Source organism: Pelobates fuscus, chromosome 1 (assembly GCF_036172605.1).
Source record: "Pelobates fuscus isolate aPelFus1 chromosome 1, aPelFus1.pri, whole genome shotgun sequence".
Taxonomy (NCBI): Eukaryota; Metazoa; Chordata; class Amphibia; order Anura; family Pelobatidae; genus Pelobates; species Pelobates fuscus.
The window spans coordinates 259,377,538-259,398,468 of record NC_086317.1 but is presented as its reverse complement, the minus strand read 5'-3'; the positions used below and the strand labels follow the sequence as shown (position 1 = coordinate 259,398,468).

The following is a 20,931-nucleotide window of genomic DNA, read 5'->3' as shown; positions in this document are numbered from 1 at the left end:
TTAATTTGAAGGCCCCCACCCACTGCTCAGGGGTGGGGGCCGGGGGGGGACAGTAGGTCCCCCCCTTATTGTATGATATGGATGATGGGAGTGAATGGATGATGGGAGTGGATGGATTTGGGGATGGATGTGGATGATGGGAGTGAATGGATGATATGGATGATGGGAGTGGATGGATTTGGGGATGTATATGGATGAAAGGAATAGATAGAAATAGATAAATATGGATAGATAGAAATAGATAGATATAGATAAATAGAAAGAAGTAGAAATAGAGTGTGTATGTGTTTAATAATATTTATTTAAAGTGTGTGTGTATGTTTAACAATATGTGTGTTTGTATTCAAACACTATATATAGAGAAATCTCTATTATATTAGTGTTTGCATGCAAAGTTTGGAGTAGGAGGGGGGCGGGTATAGAAAGCGAGCTGAGCATTAAGCGCTGAGTTTCTTCATGGGGCGACTGTCAATGCCGCTCTATGAAGAACGCGATTGGTGCAGCGCGAAGCCGCGCATGCGCACCACATCGCGATGACGCTTCTCTCTGAGAAGCGTCCTATTGGGCCCCGCAATTTCGTCATTTTGACGAAAAAGGGGGCGCGGCATGGCTGGGAGCTTGGCGCTGGAACAGAGGCAAGTTTTTAATATAAAAACGCTCCGAAAATTATTTTAAATAAATGAAAGTTCATATAAAAGCAAGAAGGAAGGCTGGGGGATCTGTCTTTCTTGCTTTTATATGTTGACTATAGAGTCCCTTTAATTTTGCAGATCTATTACCAATCTCATAGACTGACATGTCAACAGCATGTATTTTGGGGAGTGGTTGCCCTCCAGCTGTTGCAGAACAACTCCCAAAATGTCATTTAACCAAGGTCAATGAAGAATAATGGTAATTTTAGTTAATCAAACACTAGATAGGAAAAAAAAATGCTATTTTCCCAATTCCAGTTGAGAAAAACTGCAAGTAATCATCGCAGCAACAACAACAAAAAAAAGGCTGTTCTTGTCGCCAGTGTAAAAACAATCGAATGCAAAAGCATGACTTGTATAAGATAACTGTGCGGCCAAGTATATATATGTTACGCTTAACTCAATAAGTAATTTAATGAACCATAGGGTGCCCAATCCTTTGGCATCATATGTAAACAAATATATGTAAAGGACTAGGGGATTCCCAGTCTTATTGTTTGTAGCTGGAAATCCCTAGCACTAGGCACTTTTGTTCAGTCCTTTAAATATTAAAAAACATTAACTATGCCATACAACTTTAAAACTAAACAAAATTCATAATAATGGAACAGACCAATGGTAAATACTGCTGCCCTAAAATACACTGGGCATCCCTCCAGCCAATAATTCTATCGTTTTTAACACCTTACACTTAATGATGCCAACTTTACCAGTTTCTTGCAACTGCAAAATTTCTAAATAGCACAGGATCCATACCCAGTTTTATAAAAAAAAAAAAAAAAAAAAAAAATGAATTAGAAAAATAATGACACAAATTGAACATAAATAAATGCAATTTAAAAATACAACAGTAAGACGACAGAGTTCACAGAAACTACCTTTCTTTGGCATTTTCCTCAATCTCTTAACTGATTTTTTATCAGATTTACTGGTCACGGGTGGGTTGGAATGTGGAGGTGCAGAGGTAAGACGTACAGGGAGGCCAGCCGCAGACATCAGAATACCCGTCATGCCTAAAAGATGTATATGAAATCCACATGCAAAAAGAAAAAGGCAAGAAAGGAAAAAAACAAAAAACAAAAAAAACAAATAAAAAGCTAAGTAAAATGGATAATAAAAAAATGGCATATAAATCAAAATATGCATGATGACAAACTGAAACACAAAAAAAAAATGTATATAAAAAATAAAATAAAAACTAACTTATCTTGCACACAAGTTTTGTATGTGGTAGTGCAACACTCCAGATCAAGATACCATGCTGAACTAGAAAGTGGCATGAATATGCTGGGGATTCAAAGTGAATTTCATGTGAGGCCAAAACACACCCCAAAGAAAAAAAAAAGAATCTCAAAGTTATTGCCATTTTTAGTTTGGCTCTTTTGATCTAAACTTTGAAATTTATTTTGAATTCTCACTTGAGTAAATAATAGGGATCAACCAATATTGATTTTTTGTTAGGGCAGATCTGTGAACTTTCAGGCAGATAGCCGGTAACTTACCGATATTCTGTACATTTACCATTTTTCAAAATATATATATTTCTACAGAAACCTACTGTTAACTGAACACTTTTTTTTATTTATTTACAAATCTTTCTTTTATTTTTTTATTAAGGTAAATGCACACACTATACATGTTTCCCAGAATATATGTGTGTGTAGTGGATGCAGTGAGAGTATGTGATTAGTGAATGCGGTGTGTGTGTGTTTGTGTAGTGTGTATATGTGTAGTGTGTGCATAGTGAATGCAGTGTGTGTTTGTGTAGTGTGTATATAATGAATGCAGAGTGTGTGTTTGTGTAGTGTGTGTATAGTGAATGCAGTGTGTGTTTGTGTAGTGTGTGTAGTGAATGCAGTGTGTGTTTGTGTAGTGTGTAGTGTGTGTAGTGTGTATATAATGAATGCAGTGTGTGTTTGTGTAGTGTGTGTTTGTGTAGTGTGTATATAATGAATGCAGTGCGTGTGTTTGTGCAGTGAGTGTTTGTGTAAGCATGTTAAGTGTGTAAAATTGGGGGGGGGGGGGGGCATTTTTATTTTGATAACTTTTTTCTTTTTTTAAAATACTTAATTTTGTAAAATTATGTTTTAGTCCCCCCTCGATGCTTCTTACCTGGCCAGGGAGAGGGGATATGGCATTCCCTGGTGGTCTGGTGGCATGGACTGTGCAGAGGGGGCCCAGCACACTCTTACTTACTTTCCCAGCAGCTCCCTTCAGCTCCCCTTTCTAACTCTCTAACATTTGGACACATTTTTGTTTTCCAGTCGATTTTGCAATAGCTCTTTTGAAAATGAAATTCTTTTCAGATATGATTAATGGATATACATTTTGAGAGTGGATGAGGTAGGTAAAAAACTCAAACTGCATAAGATAAAGAAATAAAAAAATTGCCAGAATAGTGCAGAATTTTGGATCCACAGAAGATCGATCCTCGCAGAGCTATATAAAAATACCCCTAAATATTCAGACACGAACAGCAAAACTTTGGATCAACAGAGTATGGGTTTGCCAACCATATTGAAACAATTCAAATAAAAAAAAAAATATAACAGTGTAATAGAAAATGTGTATTTTCCACAATTTCCATAAAAGGAGCTTTGCAACCTACACAAACCATTCATAGAACACCAACAACAGCTAAGACATGCAATTCCCTGGTTTCATTCTTGTCTTTACAATTTCTATCCAAGGAAACTCAAAAACCAAGGTATTTTTTTCTACTGCAAAATAAACGTTACCTCATGCCTTATCTGCTCTCTTCAATTGGGCCACACAATCGGAAACAATGAATCTCGTACATAGGATATATAGCAGGCTTAATAAAGGGTGTCATTCTTAATTTTGCAAATCACTGCAGTTATAAGGACACAAAATACTTTCTTGCACCATGATCTATGCAATGAGCATTACTTGTTATTATGTTTAAAGGAACATTATAGGGTCAGGAACACAAACATGTATTCCTGACGCCATAGTGTTAAAACTACCATCTAACCCTGTAATTATACAGCAAAAGCTTACCTTTATTCCAGTCTGCTGCTGCTGGCTCTGCCCCTGATCTGCCTCCTTGGCTGACATCATTAGAAGTATTTATCTGAGCCAATCACAATGCTTTCCCATAGGATTGGCTGAGACTGCCAAAGAGTCAGATCAGGGGCAGAACCAGCACAAGCCAAACAAGCCACAGCCCTGGCCAATCAGCATCTTCTCGTACAAATGAATTGAATCAATGCATCTTATGAGGAATGTTTAGTGTCTCCATACAGAGGGTGGCAACACTGAAAGGCAGTGCTGCATAGCGTGCAGCACTGCCCCAGGAAGCACCTCTAGCAGCCATCCCTAAGATGTAATGTAAACAATGCCTTTTCTCTGAAAACACAGCGTTAACAGCAAAAAGTCTGACTTTCACTCACCAGAACAAATACAATAAGCTGTAGTTGTTCTGGTGACTACAGTGTCCCATTAAGAGTGTCCCTAAAACGTCTTAATGACATTTGCAAGTACATACCTCCCAAGTGTCCCTATTTGGGGCAGAATTTCTCTGTCCCTTTTGTCTGTTCTAATGTCCCCCTTTTCTAGGAGCTTCATATTATTGTTGGTGTGTCTGAGTGTATAAGAGACCTTCACAGTAATAATACTCACAGTAATGTGTCTTTAACTACAATAAATGTATTTATACTACAATTATTGTGATTAGAAATCAGTTTGTGTAAATAGGATTGATCGTTCTTGTTCTAAGTTACATTTAGTTGCATACATTGTTATTGGTAAGTTACGTAAAATGTCTCTCTCTGGCTACACCCTCACTCAACATCTAAAATTAAAGTTCCTCTTTGTCTATTTAAAATGCTGGGAGGTGTGCAAGTAAGTACTGGTCACAAAACAATTTAAAAACACAAAACATATTGATTCATAAAATCTATATATAAAATTGTACAGACAAAGGGCACATTTTGTATCAAACAAATAAATAAAATCACACTAACATATAAATATGTAAGCCAAGATAATTCTTAGATATCCAGACTACAAGAAAGCAGTCAAAGTACCTCATGACCAAAGTGTCAGACTACAATAGATCTCTGTGACACGACTAGCCACTATTTTTGCTACATTGTTTGCAATAAAGAATGTTAATCTGACAAGTATACAATACATTTTATTAAATCCTGCTTTGCCCATTCAAATTCCATGTTCAGACTAGGATCAGTTTGTTTTTTTCACCAGTGTTACAATCAGTTCTGTGTCACACTGCTGTGACCTTCCAATTTGGTTTATCACTTATTGACAGTGTTATTGGTTAAGGCGATTGTGTTTATTAATAATCAGTGGAGACTGTCCATAGGTGCAATAAAAAAAAAAGGAGCTAATTTATTGATATTGTAAGGACTAGTGATAAGAGGATATCTACAGTTTCAATTCTTCCCTTTATTGATGAATGGAGATGCAGCAGGGTTTAAACATAGTATGGCATATTATTGGGTTAGGTGTGTAGAGTTTTACAAGTGGTGGGAGGAGTGCCAAAACATCTTTAAACCTCACCAGCCACCACAGTAAATAATACGCCCATTTATAAAAGGAATAACAAGTACTAAATAAAATAAGGACAATACAATGTTCTAGATAAAACAAACCATTATATACCAATTCAAATACATACCAATACTCGGTATATACTGCAATAGTGATATTATGGCAGTGTCCCTGAACAGTTTTTTGAAAGCACACACACTGTGCAGCACTGACCCAGGAAGCACCTCTAATGTCAGACATGCCCAATACACTTTTCCACATTCTTAGAGATAGGACACGGATTGGTTAGCAGAAGTAATCCTGGGAAATTCCACAGTGGTCATCACAGTCATCTGACTTGTACCTGATAGAAAATCTCTAGTGGGATTTGAGGAAGGTGGTTGCAGCACACAGAGCCAAGAATATTACTGAACTGGAGGTCATTGCTCATGAGCAATGGGCTAAGATTCTTCAGAAATGCTGCCAGAAGCTGGTGTCTGGCTATGCATCTTGTTTGCAGCAGGTTATAACAGCAAAAGGGTATACTACTAAGTACTAAAGATACTTGCCATGAATGGTTGAATAATTGTAAGACTGGATAAGTCATAAGTTGCATTTTCAGTTGAATTTGGGGAAGCCATCCGAAGCATTTGTTGTGTTGAACGAATATAATTGCTTTTGTTTGATTTGTTCATTGCAAACAGCTGAAAGTCTGTACATTTTGACAATCAACCTGATTTTCAATGGGGATTGAATAATTTTGATTACAACTGTATATCTTTATCTATACAATATTATGGTATTTTGTCTACTGGACTAATACGGCTAAATGCAATCCCCCCAGGAGGGGTGAAAAAATATATTATGTTATCCAATATATATAAAAAGCATAATATATATTGGATAACTAAAATATGGTGTGGGTGTGTACACAAACATTACACATTACTGGGTCCTTTACAACAAGAAAAATATATCTGGTAGCGCTCCAATTAATAATAAACAACTAATGATCAACTAATGATAAACAACTAATGATAAACAACTAATGATAAAATAGTGACCACTATAACATAAACACCATGTTGGAAATCAGCATAGGAACTGGCATATACACTGGGTTAATCTATATAAATAAATGTACTATAAACATGTACAAAGTGTATAAAAAAACATCATTTATTGTATATAAAAAGAATCCATAATTGTTACAATAAAATAAATTATATCAGAAAACACATCAAATGTCCAGATCAAATAACTGTAAAGTAGATAGTATTGGGCCCCTTTTATATTTTCCACAAATAAGCTGATGTTTGGAACTAGAGATGTGCACATGAAAAATATAAAAAATAGGTAGATTCAAATGTAAAAAATGTATTCCAGAGAAAAAATAATGTTAAGAATAATACCCAAATGTATGCACCCTCTCAGGTGGAGGGAGCTCGTAAACCAACCAAAATACCGGGTCTGGACTAAGGGGGTTGCGGTCAGGATATCCCCAAGTGTAAAGCAATATACACAAGATATTAAACACTCTGGGGGTTCACCATGGCAACTTACCCTGTTCGTCCAACCTTCGGATAAGGTAATGGGAGCACGCCAACTCCAAACGATGGGAGGTGCAAACGATGCAGTTCCCGCCAGGCCAGTCGCCGAAAATCAATACCAGATCGTAAGTGAAGGACCGGGTGAAAAAAACGGGTCGGCGGTGTAGTGAAGAAGCTGACAGCACGTCTACGTGTTTCGTCCTTACTAGAGGACTTTCTCAAGACGAAGTATGCTGTCTAAGAGCAGAGTATATATACCCCCTCTCTCACTTTTGAAAGTGGTCATGATTGTTAATTAATCAATTAGTTTTAAGTGGTATTCCACTCATAATAGAAAAGTTATTTAATACTATATATTACTGGAATAACAAACTGCAATAAAGTGAAATGAAATCTTTGCTATTATTGAGAAATGTCACAGTCACAATTCAAAAATAAAAATAAAAGGCATGATTGAAAAATAAAGTTAGGATAAAGGATATGATTGAAAATTATAATTAAATAATTAATTATCCTTTTTCACAATATTTAGAAAAACTTGATTATATTAATAGACATTAATTTTCCAACCTTTTTTATTATTATTATTTATCCGGAACCTAGAGAGATAATGAGCGAAACATTAAAGTGATACTAAGAAACTGATATGCAACTCATATAATCATCATAATGAGACACATGGTCAAAATGTATATCAAATAAATATATGTAGTTCCCAATCAATTCTCCCCCACATATGGAATCTAGAACTTGTAAAATCCTCCAATACACAATTATTCCAAAGTGAGAGGATACACAATATAGATCAAATCTTAAATATTACATTCCACTTCTTCATTTAGCCCATGGGGAACCTTTACAACAAGAATCCTTGGAACCTAAGTGTTCTGTGCAGTTCCTAGAACTGCACTTTTCTGGATCTTGGATGACCCACCTGGAATTTGATGAAGCCCCAAGTGTTCCTATCACAACTGAAACTACTACTGCCTTTACTTTCCACATCCTTTCTCACTCCTTGGTATTGGTCCACCTTCTCCTGTTTCTTCTTCCGGATAGTATAGTCACTGGGCATTGCTACTGCGGTCTTATTTATAGTGCTTCACATGGCATTTTGTAAAAGTTAGACAGAAAGAGTGCTGCTGCACGTTGGTAAAAAGCAGATGCAGTGGTAAATTAAAAGTCCAGGCAATTACAGTTGCGTTAAAGGAGAATCACTGCTAACAGCCTATTAATGCTCCACCAATAAAATAACATTTATTTCATTCAAATGGAACAAATTCTAATTATCAGCATTTTAATTAAAGCACAAATGGTAAATGTAAGCAAAAAAGTTTTAATTAAGTGTCCACTGAATTAATCCAACAGTAATACTTCAAACACTTATTGTTCTTAAACATGGTCAAGGTTTAAAATGATGCAGGTTTTGTTTTACTACTACAAAATAGAATCAAAAGATGAAAACATTTTAAAAAAAAGCATAGGAAAAAAACTAATTACACGAAAAAATATGTGAATTTCATAGTTTCAAATGGCTGGACTACAGAAGTGTTTTTTGTTTTTTTTTAAATATATATATTTTAAAATTTGTACTTGTTCTCTCTAGAAAACAACTTGTTCATTTGAATAACAACTTTAAAAAAATATATATATTTTTAAAAAAACAAGTTAGTAAATATTAAAAATGCAAGGTCGCTCTCGGCTTCCGTGTACTGGACAGCTGAAAGAAACCACCAGATTCTCTGAAGTGATTTACAGACTGCAGGTTTTCTTGCAGCTGCTCAATTTTCCGTGGTTCGTTTTGTAGTTTCTCATTCTCAACTATTTTTTTCTCACTATAATATTGCAAGTACAGCCTGTACACGGTTTCTCTCTGTTACCCAATATATCTGTTTTATTCATATTTTTTAATTTGCTGATTTTACAAGACTAGTAACTAGTTAATCCCTTCATCTAATGAGCGACTCTCTTCCTGAGAAGATGCATCTGAATGAATAAGTAAATATGTCTGTTCAGAATACCATTTTCCAAGTCGCTTGGCTCATTCCAAACCATCAGAAAGAGATGTACAATCTCTTAAGTATCATGACAATATATTTTGCCCTCCCTCCCCCCAGATGACTCGGAGAGACAATAAAAGTTAGAAGTTCCTGACATAGGCTTCAATTTAAAATTTCTAGATAAGCTTTTTTCAAAATTATTTAATATTTTTGGACACTTTTTTTTTTTTTTAAATGCTCAAATATTAAAATATATTACAAATATCAAAATATCAAATAATTTGAATAGCTTATCCAAAATTTTTAAAAAGGAGGCCATAATGCACAAAAAGTCTAAATTTAGTACACTCATTGGATCAAGACAATTCAGGTACAGAATATATGCCCAAAAAAGGACATTTAAATAAAATATGCTAAAGTATCCCGGGAGGCAATACAATTTAGGTTTAAGACTTCGAGAGAGATGGTGTGGATTTTGAAACTGATCAGGACTCTATTAATTCTGAAGATAACAATTGTGAAAAATTCATCTACTTGACCAACATAATCAATTATGGATTTTCACCTGGTTCTGGTTTTAAAGAATCTAAGGGGAAAATGCCCCAGACCTTCAATTGAAATAGAAAGCAAGTCTAATCCAAAAAGTGGACCCCAACATTTTCCAATATCTAAAGAAATCAAGGAAAGATGCCTAGACAAAATTAGATAGATCCTGAAAAGTTGTAAGGACAAACTCCTTGAAGTCCCCGGCCTATTACGGAAACATTTTAGCGTTATCAGGACAATGGTTTAAATTAGGTATACTAGTTGATAGCCGTATAATGAGAAATCTATATGCTAAGCAAAGCTCATGGAGCAAAGTGCTCTTAAAGAAGAGAGCAACTCTGCTCAAATCTGACCCACAGTTGCTGAAAAAGTTTTGTGGAAGAACTAGGTCCTGAAACCGATCCACTTTTCAGTGAAGAATTTAACAACACTGGGAAATGTGTAAATATTTTTTTCCTTGCCTGATAATGCTCAGTTTTGACCCAAGCAATATATCTGGCAGCATTACATCAGGCACCCCAGAGAAAAGCATCTCTCATAAACGGTCTCTCACATACAGGCACAATTTCATTCTATGCATATGCAAGAGAAAAACTCATTTGGAGATTAATGGATGCAGATTTTATACCAAATACCACAATAGAATTGGGTAACTCTTGTAGGACGAAGGTCTTGTAGAGGAAACTTCATGAGATGCAATTTTCTCACAGGAAGAAAACACATCTACATATAAACTTCACGCTATTATCTGCAGGGTCTATTGCACTAAACAGGGTCTCAAACACGCTAGTAAAAGGCAGTAAAAACGATAAGGACTGAATTAATCACCCATCTCCTACTCCAGGAAGAGCAGTTGAGGTGTACTAAACTCAATTACAGAGGAGCCTGGAAAGTTGAGTCTAGCATGTGCGTAAAAAAGGATTTGCATCTCCTACATACCAATTTTTCAATGATCTTGAATGTATTATCTTTCTGCTTTGGACAAGGAAAAGTTTACAGGACAGTATTGGTCTACATATTGGATATTTCAGCAAATTGAGCTTCTTTCAACCCAAATACCAGAATACTTGGGTTGTGTCTTTGGTTATAAAATCTGTTGCAACTCGGCAATGATAACAATTCAGTATCCACAAAGTGTTTGACTTTCAAACGGACTATGTTGTTGTGTCTTTCATTCAAATGTATTCCTGCTAGTCCAATGACCATACATAATAAAGACCTATGATGGTGGTCATTTTACTAGTCACTGGTCAGATAAACCCAAACTCATATGAATTATGTTTTATCCCCTGTGTTTCTTTAAAACCATAAATGGTGTGTTGTACTTTGACCATGTAGTAAAAATTATTAAAAAGCTAAAATCTGTGGGGCGGGGCCTGGCTGCTGGCTGAACAGGACGCAGGGTGAGGGAGCTCCTCAACACTACAGCCTTTTCTGTACAAAAAAAGGGCAATCAGCCTCAAAATATCACTTAGCAAGAACATACCTCGACTCAAAAGCATGCAGGCAACAAACGGGCGTGAAAACCAGATGACGGCTCATGCCCGTGGAGAAGAGGGCACCTTGCGGCCTACCAATAGGTACCGGGCGGGAGGCGCGGCCGGCCTCCTGTCCACAAATCGACTCGCAAGCAGCCTGAGTCTCGCTTACCCCCCCTCTGGGCCGGTGGGGGTTATCCCGGCCCCCGCTGGGACACATGCTGAGGTCCTCCCGGGCCATTATGAGCTACCCACACGACAACCAGAATGCCACGCAAAGGCGCCCAAGATGGAGGATGCGGCTACAACCCAAATAACGACGCAGCATCAGGCCAACCTCTCCGACCCACTCGGCCACTTTGAAGCGCGACTGGATGCAGCCTTTAAAAAATTCTGGGCCAACCTAATGAAGCGGATGAATAGAGTGCCCCCTGCAACGTCGCCACAGGTGAGAACGCAGGCACTCAGCGATAAGAGGCGCGAGAGACCCCCAAAAGGCAACCCGACCACATTAAAGGCACACCACGCTACCTTATGCCCTCCCAGGCCTAGAGCCAACCGGGGAGCACCCCCAAAGCACAAACCACATTTGCGGAAGGGAGCAATACGCCAAGCTCAACGTGGAAAAGATTTCTGCAATCTCACGGCTGGGAAGAATTTGGACTCAAGTTCGTGGCACCATAGTGCAGGCTCTGAAACAGGCCTGGGGCAAGGGGAGTACCTCGCTCACAATAAACAGCATGGCTCACCACAGTGGACTATACACGTCTGTGAGGCAGATGCCTAGCCAGGGCATCGGCTAACTCTATGAATCCAGAGCTGGCTGCAGGCCAAGATAAGTAACCGGACAGGGACTCTGATCTAGGACTGTGGACCCAGCGGCATAAAAAGCATGCAATCTTGTTTAATTTTGCAATGCAAAATATTTGTTGCTTTACTTAATGCTATTTTAGATGAATAATCACCTTAGTTAAGACTATATATTCTGCTTCAGACCTTAAGCATCATATGGGTAGAAGGCTTCAGACTAAGTGATGACCCCTATTACCATAAGTAATAGGATTTAACAAGCTTAAAATGTCTAATGTTCAGAATGTGCACCAGGTTAAAAACATAATCGAGCATAACCGTATAAGGATTAGCATGTATAAAGAGCATATACGTCTAATGATTAGCATGTGCAGCGATTGTAAACGTATACTACTCAAAATGCTATTACTTTACTTAACTTACTCTTACAGAATATTGTTCGGTCCCAACGTGTGTACACATCTTGTGCCCCAGCATAGCACATCGTTTAACCTTACTCGTACACCCAGTAGACATACTCTCAAATGTCTGCACAGCGTTACTCAGTATAATGTCACCTAAGCTTGTTTCTTACCATGCTCACACTCAATTACCTTTAAATATAAAATTTGTGCTAGCTATCTCATGTACCTCTCTGTTCAACTGTTTATAATGCGTTGGAGGATTGCCTTTGGGGTACCTCACAACCGACTGTTCAAAGCTTATGCACTACAAAAATAAAGAATAAAAAAAAAAAGCTAAAATCTGAGTTTTCATCTCAGCTTTTAATTTGTTTTGGGAACAAAATATCACTGACTACCTTAGCTAGATGGGTTAGAAATGTTATGTCTTATGATAATACAGATGTCTCCAAATGTACTGGCAGCTGGTAATCTACATGACATCAAGGCAGCAAAAAGGTTTCTAGAGTCCAATTTAGTTTTAAACTCGTTGTCATGGAGCAATGAAGAGTAACAAGCAGGTTTTCATATACAATTATAAAAGCAATATAAAAATGCTTAGTAGTTGGCATATTTTGCATATTTTCCATATATTGAAGCAAAAAACAAACAAAATTAAATATAAATGATGCTAAACATTTCAAGAGAATATAAAACATAACTTTTCATGCACGCTTTTATCATTTCAGGCGGATAAGCACTTTGAGTGAGGTTGAATGCCGAGTTTGCTTGTGTGATTGGGGAAGTGGGGAGGGGGGAGTTCGAGAACGGATTCACCCAGCGAACAAATACTATTATCTTGCAATGTTGCTAAATCACTATGAGTGATTGGCCCGCTTTGGTCACGTACTAATCTCTAAGTGGATTTAATTTTAGTTTTATATGAAATTGATATAGGGTTGCCAGGTGTAGAATAATGTTTTTAATTGGGTGCTTATGCTGAGTGAGGCCTCCACCAAGTCCATCTAAAACAGGACAACTATTGTTGGGGGGAGGGGTTGATCCAGTGTTGCAAAATGATCTTTCTTGCTGCTGCCAAAATCATATGGGCCAGTTTAGAAATCTGGCTCAAATCCCAACATCACCAAAGCTGGAGAAATGTGAAAAGATTTACCAGTAACTCTGGATATATACAATGTGATTTGTCTCCAGAATGATTCAATTTGCACATATCCCCAAAAAATGTGATACAGGTCAACTCTGTTCGACCCATACTTTGAACAATCAGCTGAATCTTGTATCTCTTGTTTTAGCAGAAACTTTTTTGTGAGGAGTAATATGTGTGGTGTTTGATCTGGTATGATACTGATGGGAGATGTTCACATAGTGTGACTGTCATCGTTTTGATATTGTCGTGAGTTACTTTTGGAAAATATTTTATCCAGCTAGATAAGATTGATTGCACGACTGACTGTATGTTCTACGCTGAGCTTATTAAGTATGATGAGGTAGCTGGTTTTGGGAGGACTATAGAATGGTCCAAATCAAGATGTGGTAAAATAAGCAAGCTTCGAGTCTGTAAATATGCAAAGAAAATTAATATCAAGGCCAGGAAGTTGTTGGAGAGTATGAGCAGTAGTGGATTATCTCTTGCCTCTTCTGGCAGTGAGATGTCTAATTTAAAATGTTTTTCTTTAAAACCTCTGGACGTATTTATGATATTTTATTCGATAGGTTAGCTTTAAAGAAGTTTATAATAAGTTAGGTCCATTATATATTTTATATATATATATATATATATATATATATATATATATATATATATATATATATATATATATATATGTATGTATATTTATTTCAACAGGAGTAAAACCTATGGTTGTTAGACGTTTAGGCCTCACAGACAGCAAAGTCATGCTCCAGGTACACAAAAGGCAAAAGACAGCGTTTTTCATGCCACAAACAATGCTTTTAGGAGACAAAATGCCAAGTAAGAAGCAATAATCCTGAAAACCCACAGAATGTATTTCAAGGTTAAATGCTTACTCCAAGCACCATGACCACATCAATGTTGTTATGTGGTTATAGTACTTGGAATCTATGTACAACTATATTCAGGCTAACTGCAGGAGATGTAACACCACCTCCATCAGCATCATTAGTCAAGCTTATCTCAATTCTGTTCACATTTCTTTGCACAGAAATTCACTCAGATAATGTTCACAGCCAATGGTTAATTAATAGGATCAGTTGGCCAGCCAGGACAGGAGGCACAGTGTCCAGCGGGAACCAGGTAATTTAAGAACCAATGTAATAGCAATAGCGTACCCTTTGCATCACAGTCACTACAGCAGGCTGCCATGGTTATGATGTTTGTAGTAACCCTTTAAGTAGTTTATCCCAGAAAAACACTAATTCCTCCATATATTGGTTCAAAATGTTAGACTGTGGACTTTAACAGCTAAGCAAATGTAGGATAGCAATGGCGAGTTTACAGTAAAAAAGGTTTTTAATATATTGTATGTTACCTGCCAGAGCCGGTTGTGTTAAGCTTTGTGCTTGCAACTGAACTGGTATAGATGGTATCCTTCAAAGAAAAAAAAAGAAAACAAAATATGAATTAAACAATCAAAAGCAATGCACAATACAATGACAAATGCTAAAAACAAATCTGAAAGGAACACTAATCAGAGTAAATCTTTTTTTTTTATTTTTATTTTTTAATTAGCAGTCTTGCTTTCCTAGATTAGAATACCGGGCAAGACCCCACCTCTTTTTTTTTTTTTTTTTTTTTAAGAAAATAAATATTGAAAAAACAAAAACAAAAAAAAACGAGATTATCAATCTTGATTATCTTTGTCCAAAGATATGCAAATATATGGCACATATGTGGTAATCACCACAATTTGCCAATCCATTGCTTTCCTACGAGAAACATTGAATGCAATACTTCTCAGAGAACAGAACTCAACACACTTTGCATGCGAATGCTGAACATAAAGTAGATTCAGTTACAGAACCTATTTTAATCTGAAGCTCAGATGGACAGCCACTAGGGGCTTGAGCATTGCAAAATGTAAACAGTGCCAATTCTCAGAAATGACACTTCATCTGTACAACTACAGAGACTAACCACTTCTTTTTAAATACTATAGTTCTAAAAAGCAATGCTTGTTCTTAAAAAAAAAAAAAAAAAACACACAACATTACACTACTTCCAATGAATTCTAAAGCAACAAAAATACCTTCACTGTGTAACAAGAGAAAAAGCAAAAACGGTTTGCTCAGTTAACGGATATTTATCAAAGCTACAAGAAAAAACCCTAGTCGTCGATTCAGGAACTGAGTGGCATGACGTTACTCTGTTCAGATGCTAGACAAGTACTGGATACCACACTCACGAAAAAAAACCCAGGTGCTACAAAGTCACAACTGGCCAGGCCTCCCTTCCAAGATATGCAGAATAAGTAACGGTTCAGGCACTCCGGGATAACAAAAATAGCAGCTTTATTGGGGCAAAAGCAGCAGCGTTTTGACCCTACCGGGTCTTTATCAGGAGCTTGATAAAGACCAGGTAGGGTCAAAACGTTGCTGCTTTTGCCCCAATAAAGCTGCCATTTCTGTTATTCAGGACTGCTTGAATCGTTATTTATTCTATTCAGATGCTGGCACACTGACAAAGTCAGCATGTCGGCGTCACTGAGGAGTTTTGTTCTGTTCAGGGAAATGTCCTCAAGCCTGACAAATCAGGATCACCGGAGGTGCAGCATGAGGGGCAGATCGGAGAGGAGCAAGGGGATGGACCTCACTGAAGTGATCGCGGTGATGGAGCAGAGGTCAAGGCAAGGGACTACAGCTTCCCTTTAAAGTATTTTTAAAAAATAAACTTTGTGAGAAATACTATTTTTGTTTTGCGAACATATGGGATGAAAGCAGAAAAAACAAGGCAGAATACCTCCCAACATTCGAAAGGATGGAATCTACACTAGTGGTCCTTCATAAGGTGTTGCCAATGATACAACTTACATTACTGGTGACACCCATAGTGGGTTGGGGCAGCCCACCCACTCAAGGGGCGTCAGAAACACCATGCTGACAGCCAGCCAGTCTCCTGTCTGGCCCCCTATGTGTAGAACCATGCAGAGAGTACTTCTGAAGTCCTAGTGTTTGCGGCACTATTCATGCGCGTCTCATGAGCCAATTGCATAATTACTGCTGTGGGACAGTTTTCTTGTCTAGGCTCTATGGTGATGACACCAGGGACCTAAAGAGAGATGGCAAAACATGACCCAGAAGCGGGACAGTTGGGATGCCTGACATAGAACTTGGTCATCAGGGCAAAATAATTAAGTGATTAGTATGGGGCAGTGAGATTGTAAAACTCTACATCAGGATTATTCACTAAACTTAAAATTTAAGAACAAACGAGGTGAACTGGAAAAACGTCACTAAGTCATCTATGCTTCCAGTTCATCTACTCTGGCCTGAAAGGAACACTATATTGTTAGGAATTGAAATAATGGCATTTTATACTACTATTTCAGCAGAAGTGTCTCTAATTTCTGTCACAATGACAGCCACTAGAAGTTCCTGTAGATCATCAATGTTTTCAGCTACACATTTAAATCGAAGGGGGGGAAGGGGAGCATGACACCCAAACCACTCCTTTGAGATTAGGTGGTCTGAGTACCTAAAGTGTAAATTTAACATATGAAAATTAACATATGAAAAGCAGGCAGAATAACTTTTCCACAACTTATCTATTAGACAGCATGGAATCTGATTTTAACCACCAACCCTGTATAAAACAAATGCAGAATGGAGGGTCAGTTTACAATAGATCAATCAATTTTGAAACATTTATTTTCCCTTGTTTCCATAAACAAAATGGCCTTCATGCATTTTATAGAGATGGAAACCTAAACATATATAAGTAAGATTTCAACTCTGACAATCATTTTGACTTTTCAGCCAGCGTAGCCAAACGTCTTGAAATCAGCCCTTAGACTACTGTGTGTATTATGTATGCATGACAATTATATTCAAATATTGCAAAGAACACACATTGCATTTATCTGGAACAAGGATTTAGTTTTCATAGTTACTGTCAAGCTGTCAATAAAGCTTAGGAAACAGAACAGAAACAGAATTTCCCAGGAATATATTCTTACTCAAAAGATGTAGAGTTTAAGACCTAATTGGGAAAACTTTTTTAATAAGGTTACTGAAGCAAACAGGAAAAACAAGTTCATTGCTAATGAGTGCATTGCAACATTTTACATGACTGCTCAATAGCTACATGTTCTTTCCAGATGGTTCTGTCTATAAAAAAAAAAAATAAAGGAAAATATGCTTAGTGAAAAAATCCTGGCATCTTGTTGAGAATGTGAACTGAGGAATACGTTAAGATTGAAACCACACTATTTAAAAAAGTAACAATTATTATAAAATTGCCATCTCATTTTATTTCTTCACTTGTTTTCATCAATATATTTGTACGGCCTAAGTATGAAACACATTTGAATGTATTTGTTTACTATTATTTATAAAAGGGACAGTAAGTCACCAAATCAACTTTAGCTTAATTAAGCAGTTTGTGTGTATAGATTATGCCTCTGAAGTCTTACTGCTCAGTGCTCTGCCATTTAGGAGTTAAATCACTTTTGTTTCAGTCCACGCAGCCTTAGCTACACCTCCCCTGGCTATGTTTTTATCGCCTACTCTGTAAATTGAACCTTAAAGGAACACTATAGTCACCTAAATTACTTTAGCTACATAAAGCAGTTTTAGTGTATAGATCATTCCCCTGCAATTTCACTGTCATTTAGGAGTTAAATAACTTTGTTTCTGTTTATGCAGCCCTAACCACACCACCCCTGGCTATGATTGACAGAGCCTGCATGAAAAAAAAACTGGTTTCACTTTCAAACAGATGTAATTTACCTTAAATAATTGTATCTCAATCTCTAAATTGAACTTTAATCACATACAGGAGGCTCTTGCAGGGTCTAGCAAGCTATTAACATAGCAGGGGATAAGAAAATCTTAATTAAACAGAACTTGCAATAAAGAAAGCCTAAATAGGGCTCTCTTTACAGGAAGTGTTTATGGAAGGCTGTGCAAGTCACATGCAGGGAGGTGTGACTAGGGTTAATAAACAATGGGATTTAACTCCTAAATGGCAGAGGATTGAGCAGTGAGGCTGCAGGGGCATGCTCTATACACCAAACTGCTTCATTAAGCTAAAGTTGTTCAGGTGACTATAGTGTCCCTTTAAATGCATACAGCAGGCTCCTGCGGGGTCTAGCAAGACATAAGAAATTATAAATTAATACAGAATTTGCAATAAAGGAATGTAACTGAAGTGTAAACATTAGATGACTCTTTACAGGAAGTGTTTAGGAAGGCTTTGTAAGCAACATACAGAGAGGTGTTTTGGCCTCCTTCCACTGTGAGTGTGACATTTTACTTTTTTATTATTTTCTACCTGTCATCCGAAGTTCCAGTGAGGACTACTCCAAAAGAATCCACGGTGTACCACTTAACGCCTACACACTGAGCAGTTAGTCTGCCCAATTAAATGTAAGTACCAATATATTATTTTATACTCCTGGTGCCTTTATACTGTGAGCACTATTGCGGTCTCTTTTATATATTTTTTTTAATGATCTTCATATCAACGATACATCCACCTACCTATACCACCCTACGTATCCTATAAGTGGGGATTGTGCTACTGTACGCCATTCAGACTAGAGTTAGGTTAAGCTCTATTAATTGTAAGTAGGACCATAGACATTTTTATTAACTTTTATGTTATTCTGGGATTTTCTGCACCATTAGTTGTCTTTTTCTATTGCATATATGGCTGCCAAGAATACTCTGATTTGACCCCATTCCAGAGAAACTACCCTGACTCTTTGAGGTTTTATCTTCAAGCAAGTTTTTACATTTGGATTCACACTTGGACTTCTATTTTAACTTTCTTTTGAGATGGATATATTTAATTTTTTTATTACACACACCTCTCTGTTTTTATAATCTCTGGCGCTACCTTCATCCCCCTCGAGATCAGACCGTTCGTGAAAGTGCACACATCTGAGAAGGAATAGCATGAGCTGAAGACGAATGATCGGAGATCTGTGGGGGAGGAGGCAGGAGCACTCAAATAGAGTGCACCTGACACTTCTGTTATCTCAGGGGAACTAAGGGAATGAGAAAGAAACCCTCCCTGAGTAATTGACTGGCAGCAAAAGGGGTAAACATATTTATTTATTAAAGTACTGATCTCTCATAGAAATCATCACTTTAATAAACTGGGGTTAAAATAGGATACTCCTCACCCATAAAGCACTTCAGCAAGCTGAAGTATTTTTGGGGTGAAGAGTGGTCCTCTAAGTATTTTGGACTAAACTGAAATTCTTTTTGATTTCACACTTTAGTAAATATCCCTGGTTGCTTTTCAGCAGTTTTTAGCCTGTAGCAATAGAAGTAGTTAGTAGGATGCATGCACATAGATTCTCAATGTACCACATAGATGTTTATTCACTAAACAAGGAAAGGAAGCACATTTAGAAGGAACTACACATTTAATCTCAAAATAGCTATATTACAAAATTCCAGTTCGGCAATTTTTGTCTAAAATCTTGTAATGTCCAATTATTTTCTAAAGCAAACAGCAGATTTATTTTTATTTTAGGGTTGAGCAATCAAATTCAATCACAGGTTTCCGATAAAAGGCTACTATAGAAGTCACTAATTTCAGAAACTATCAAACGGTCAGTACCGCATGAAGAATAAATCGCATGACACAGCAAATCACTTTTGTACTTGAGAGCACATTTTAAGCTTTGCAAGTTTTCATACATCTTAAATCAAAGGGTATCTTCTAAGGTATGCTATTCCTTTAGACCAGTCAATGTTTTGTGCTCTGATAAAATATAATACAACTATCAAAATCTTGGGGTAATGGGATTAAACAAAATACATTTAAACTGTTCTAGAACAGACAGACAGACAATCTTAAAATTGATCTTCTATTCTGGTGTTGATATGCTCTCTTTTAATGCATTGTATATGCAATGTATAAAAAAAATGTGCAAAAATAAATTAGGTCAGTTAAAATTAATGCATCTGCGGGGGGGCGGGGCCTGACCGTCAAGATGGCCTGACGCACATGCTAAATGCTCCGGTGGCAAGGGGCATAATCTGAGCCCTAACGGCGACCTACCGAGCCTGGAACAGCCTACCAGACTGAGGAGGATAACCAGCATCTGAAGCGGCACCCAACGGTACGCGAAGCATGCAGCTCCGACCGCAGAAACCGGAGCCTAGCAGCGAGGCCTACCACCTACCGAGACAAACGGACCACGGGGGAGACGGCCGCTCTCCTGGGGCCATATTAAGCTACAACCTCGACATGGGTCCCCGCCCCCCCCCTTTGGACCGGCAGGGGTCATCCTGGTCCCCACCAAACCAGGGCAAACGACACCACAAGCCCCGGCTATACCCCGTAGCCCGAACAACGCGGCCAGTGGGCCGACCAAGATGGCTGCCGCGACTCAGTGGCAGAAGCCCGCGCCAGCCCATCAAAGCAGCCAAAGATACTACACAGAGTAGCAGTATGCTGAGAGACTGGACAGGCTCTTTCAAAGGCTCTGGGAGCGACTGAAGCTATGTTGCAGATGGGAACCACCTGACCCGGTGGGAACAGTAAGGAGGGACGAGGTGCGGAGATGGAAAAGACCTACATCGGGTAAACCACGCAAAGCTAATGTCGCAGCCCGCCCTGCAATCCTTTCTGGGTTGAAGGCCTCCCGGAGGACACCTCCATGGTACCGACCACACCGCTGGAAGCCCGACCGTCGCAGGCGACGGCAGAAAATCCGAGCTCCCCATGGCGTCCAACAGAGGGTAGCCTCGGCCTCGACCACGACAGCTCGAGTCTGTGGACTGCAGGTGCT

General features: G+C 38.0%; 1 protein-coding gene across 2 annotated transcripts in view; it reads right to left on the bottom strand.

The window, feature by feature from the left end:
• Nucleotides 1-20,931, bottom strand: part of DTX2 (deltex E3 ubiquitin ligase 2) — an 88,447-nt gene that overhangs the window by 28,929 nt on the left and 38,587 nt on the right. The window contains exons 4-5 of one of the 2 annotated variants that reach the window (XM_063444576.1): nt 14,497-14,555; nt 1,571-1,705 (exon numbers count right to left, since the gene is read on the bottom strand). In XM_063444576.1, coding sequence (XP_063300646.1) covers nt 1,571-1,705; nt 14,497-14,555 — 194 coding nt within the window. The remainder of the gene's footprint in view (nt 1-1,570; nt 1,706-14,496; nt 14,556-20,931) is intronic. The other variant, XM_063444577.1, reaches the window with a different exon arrangement.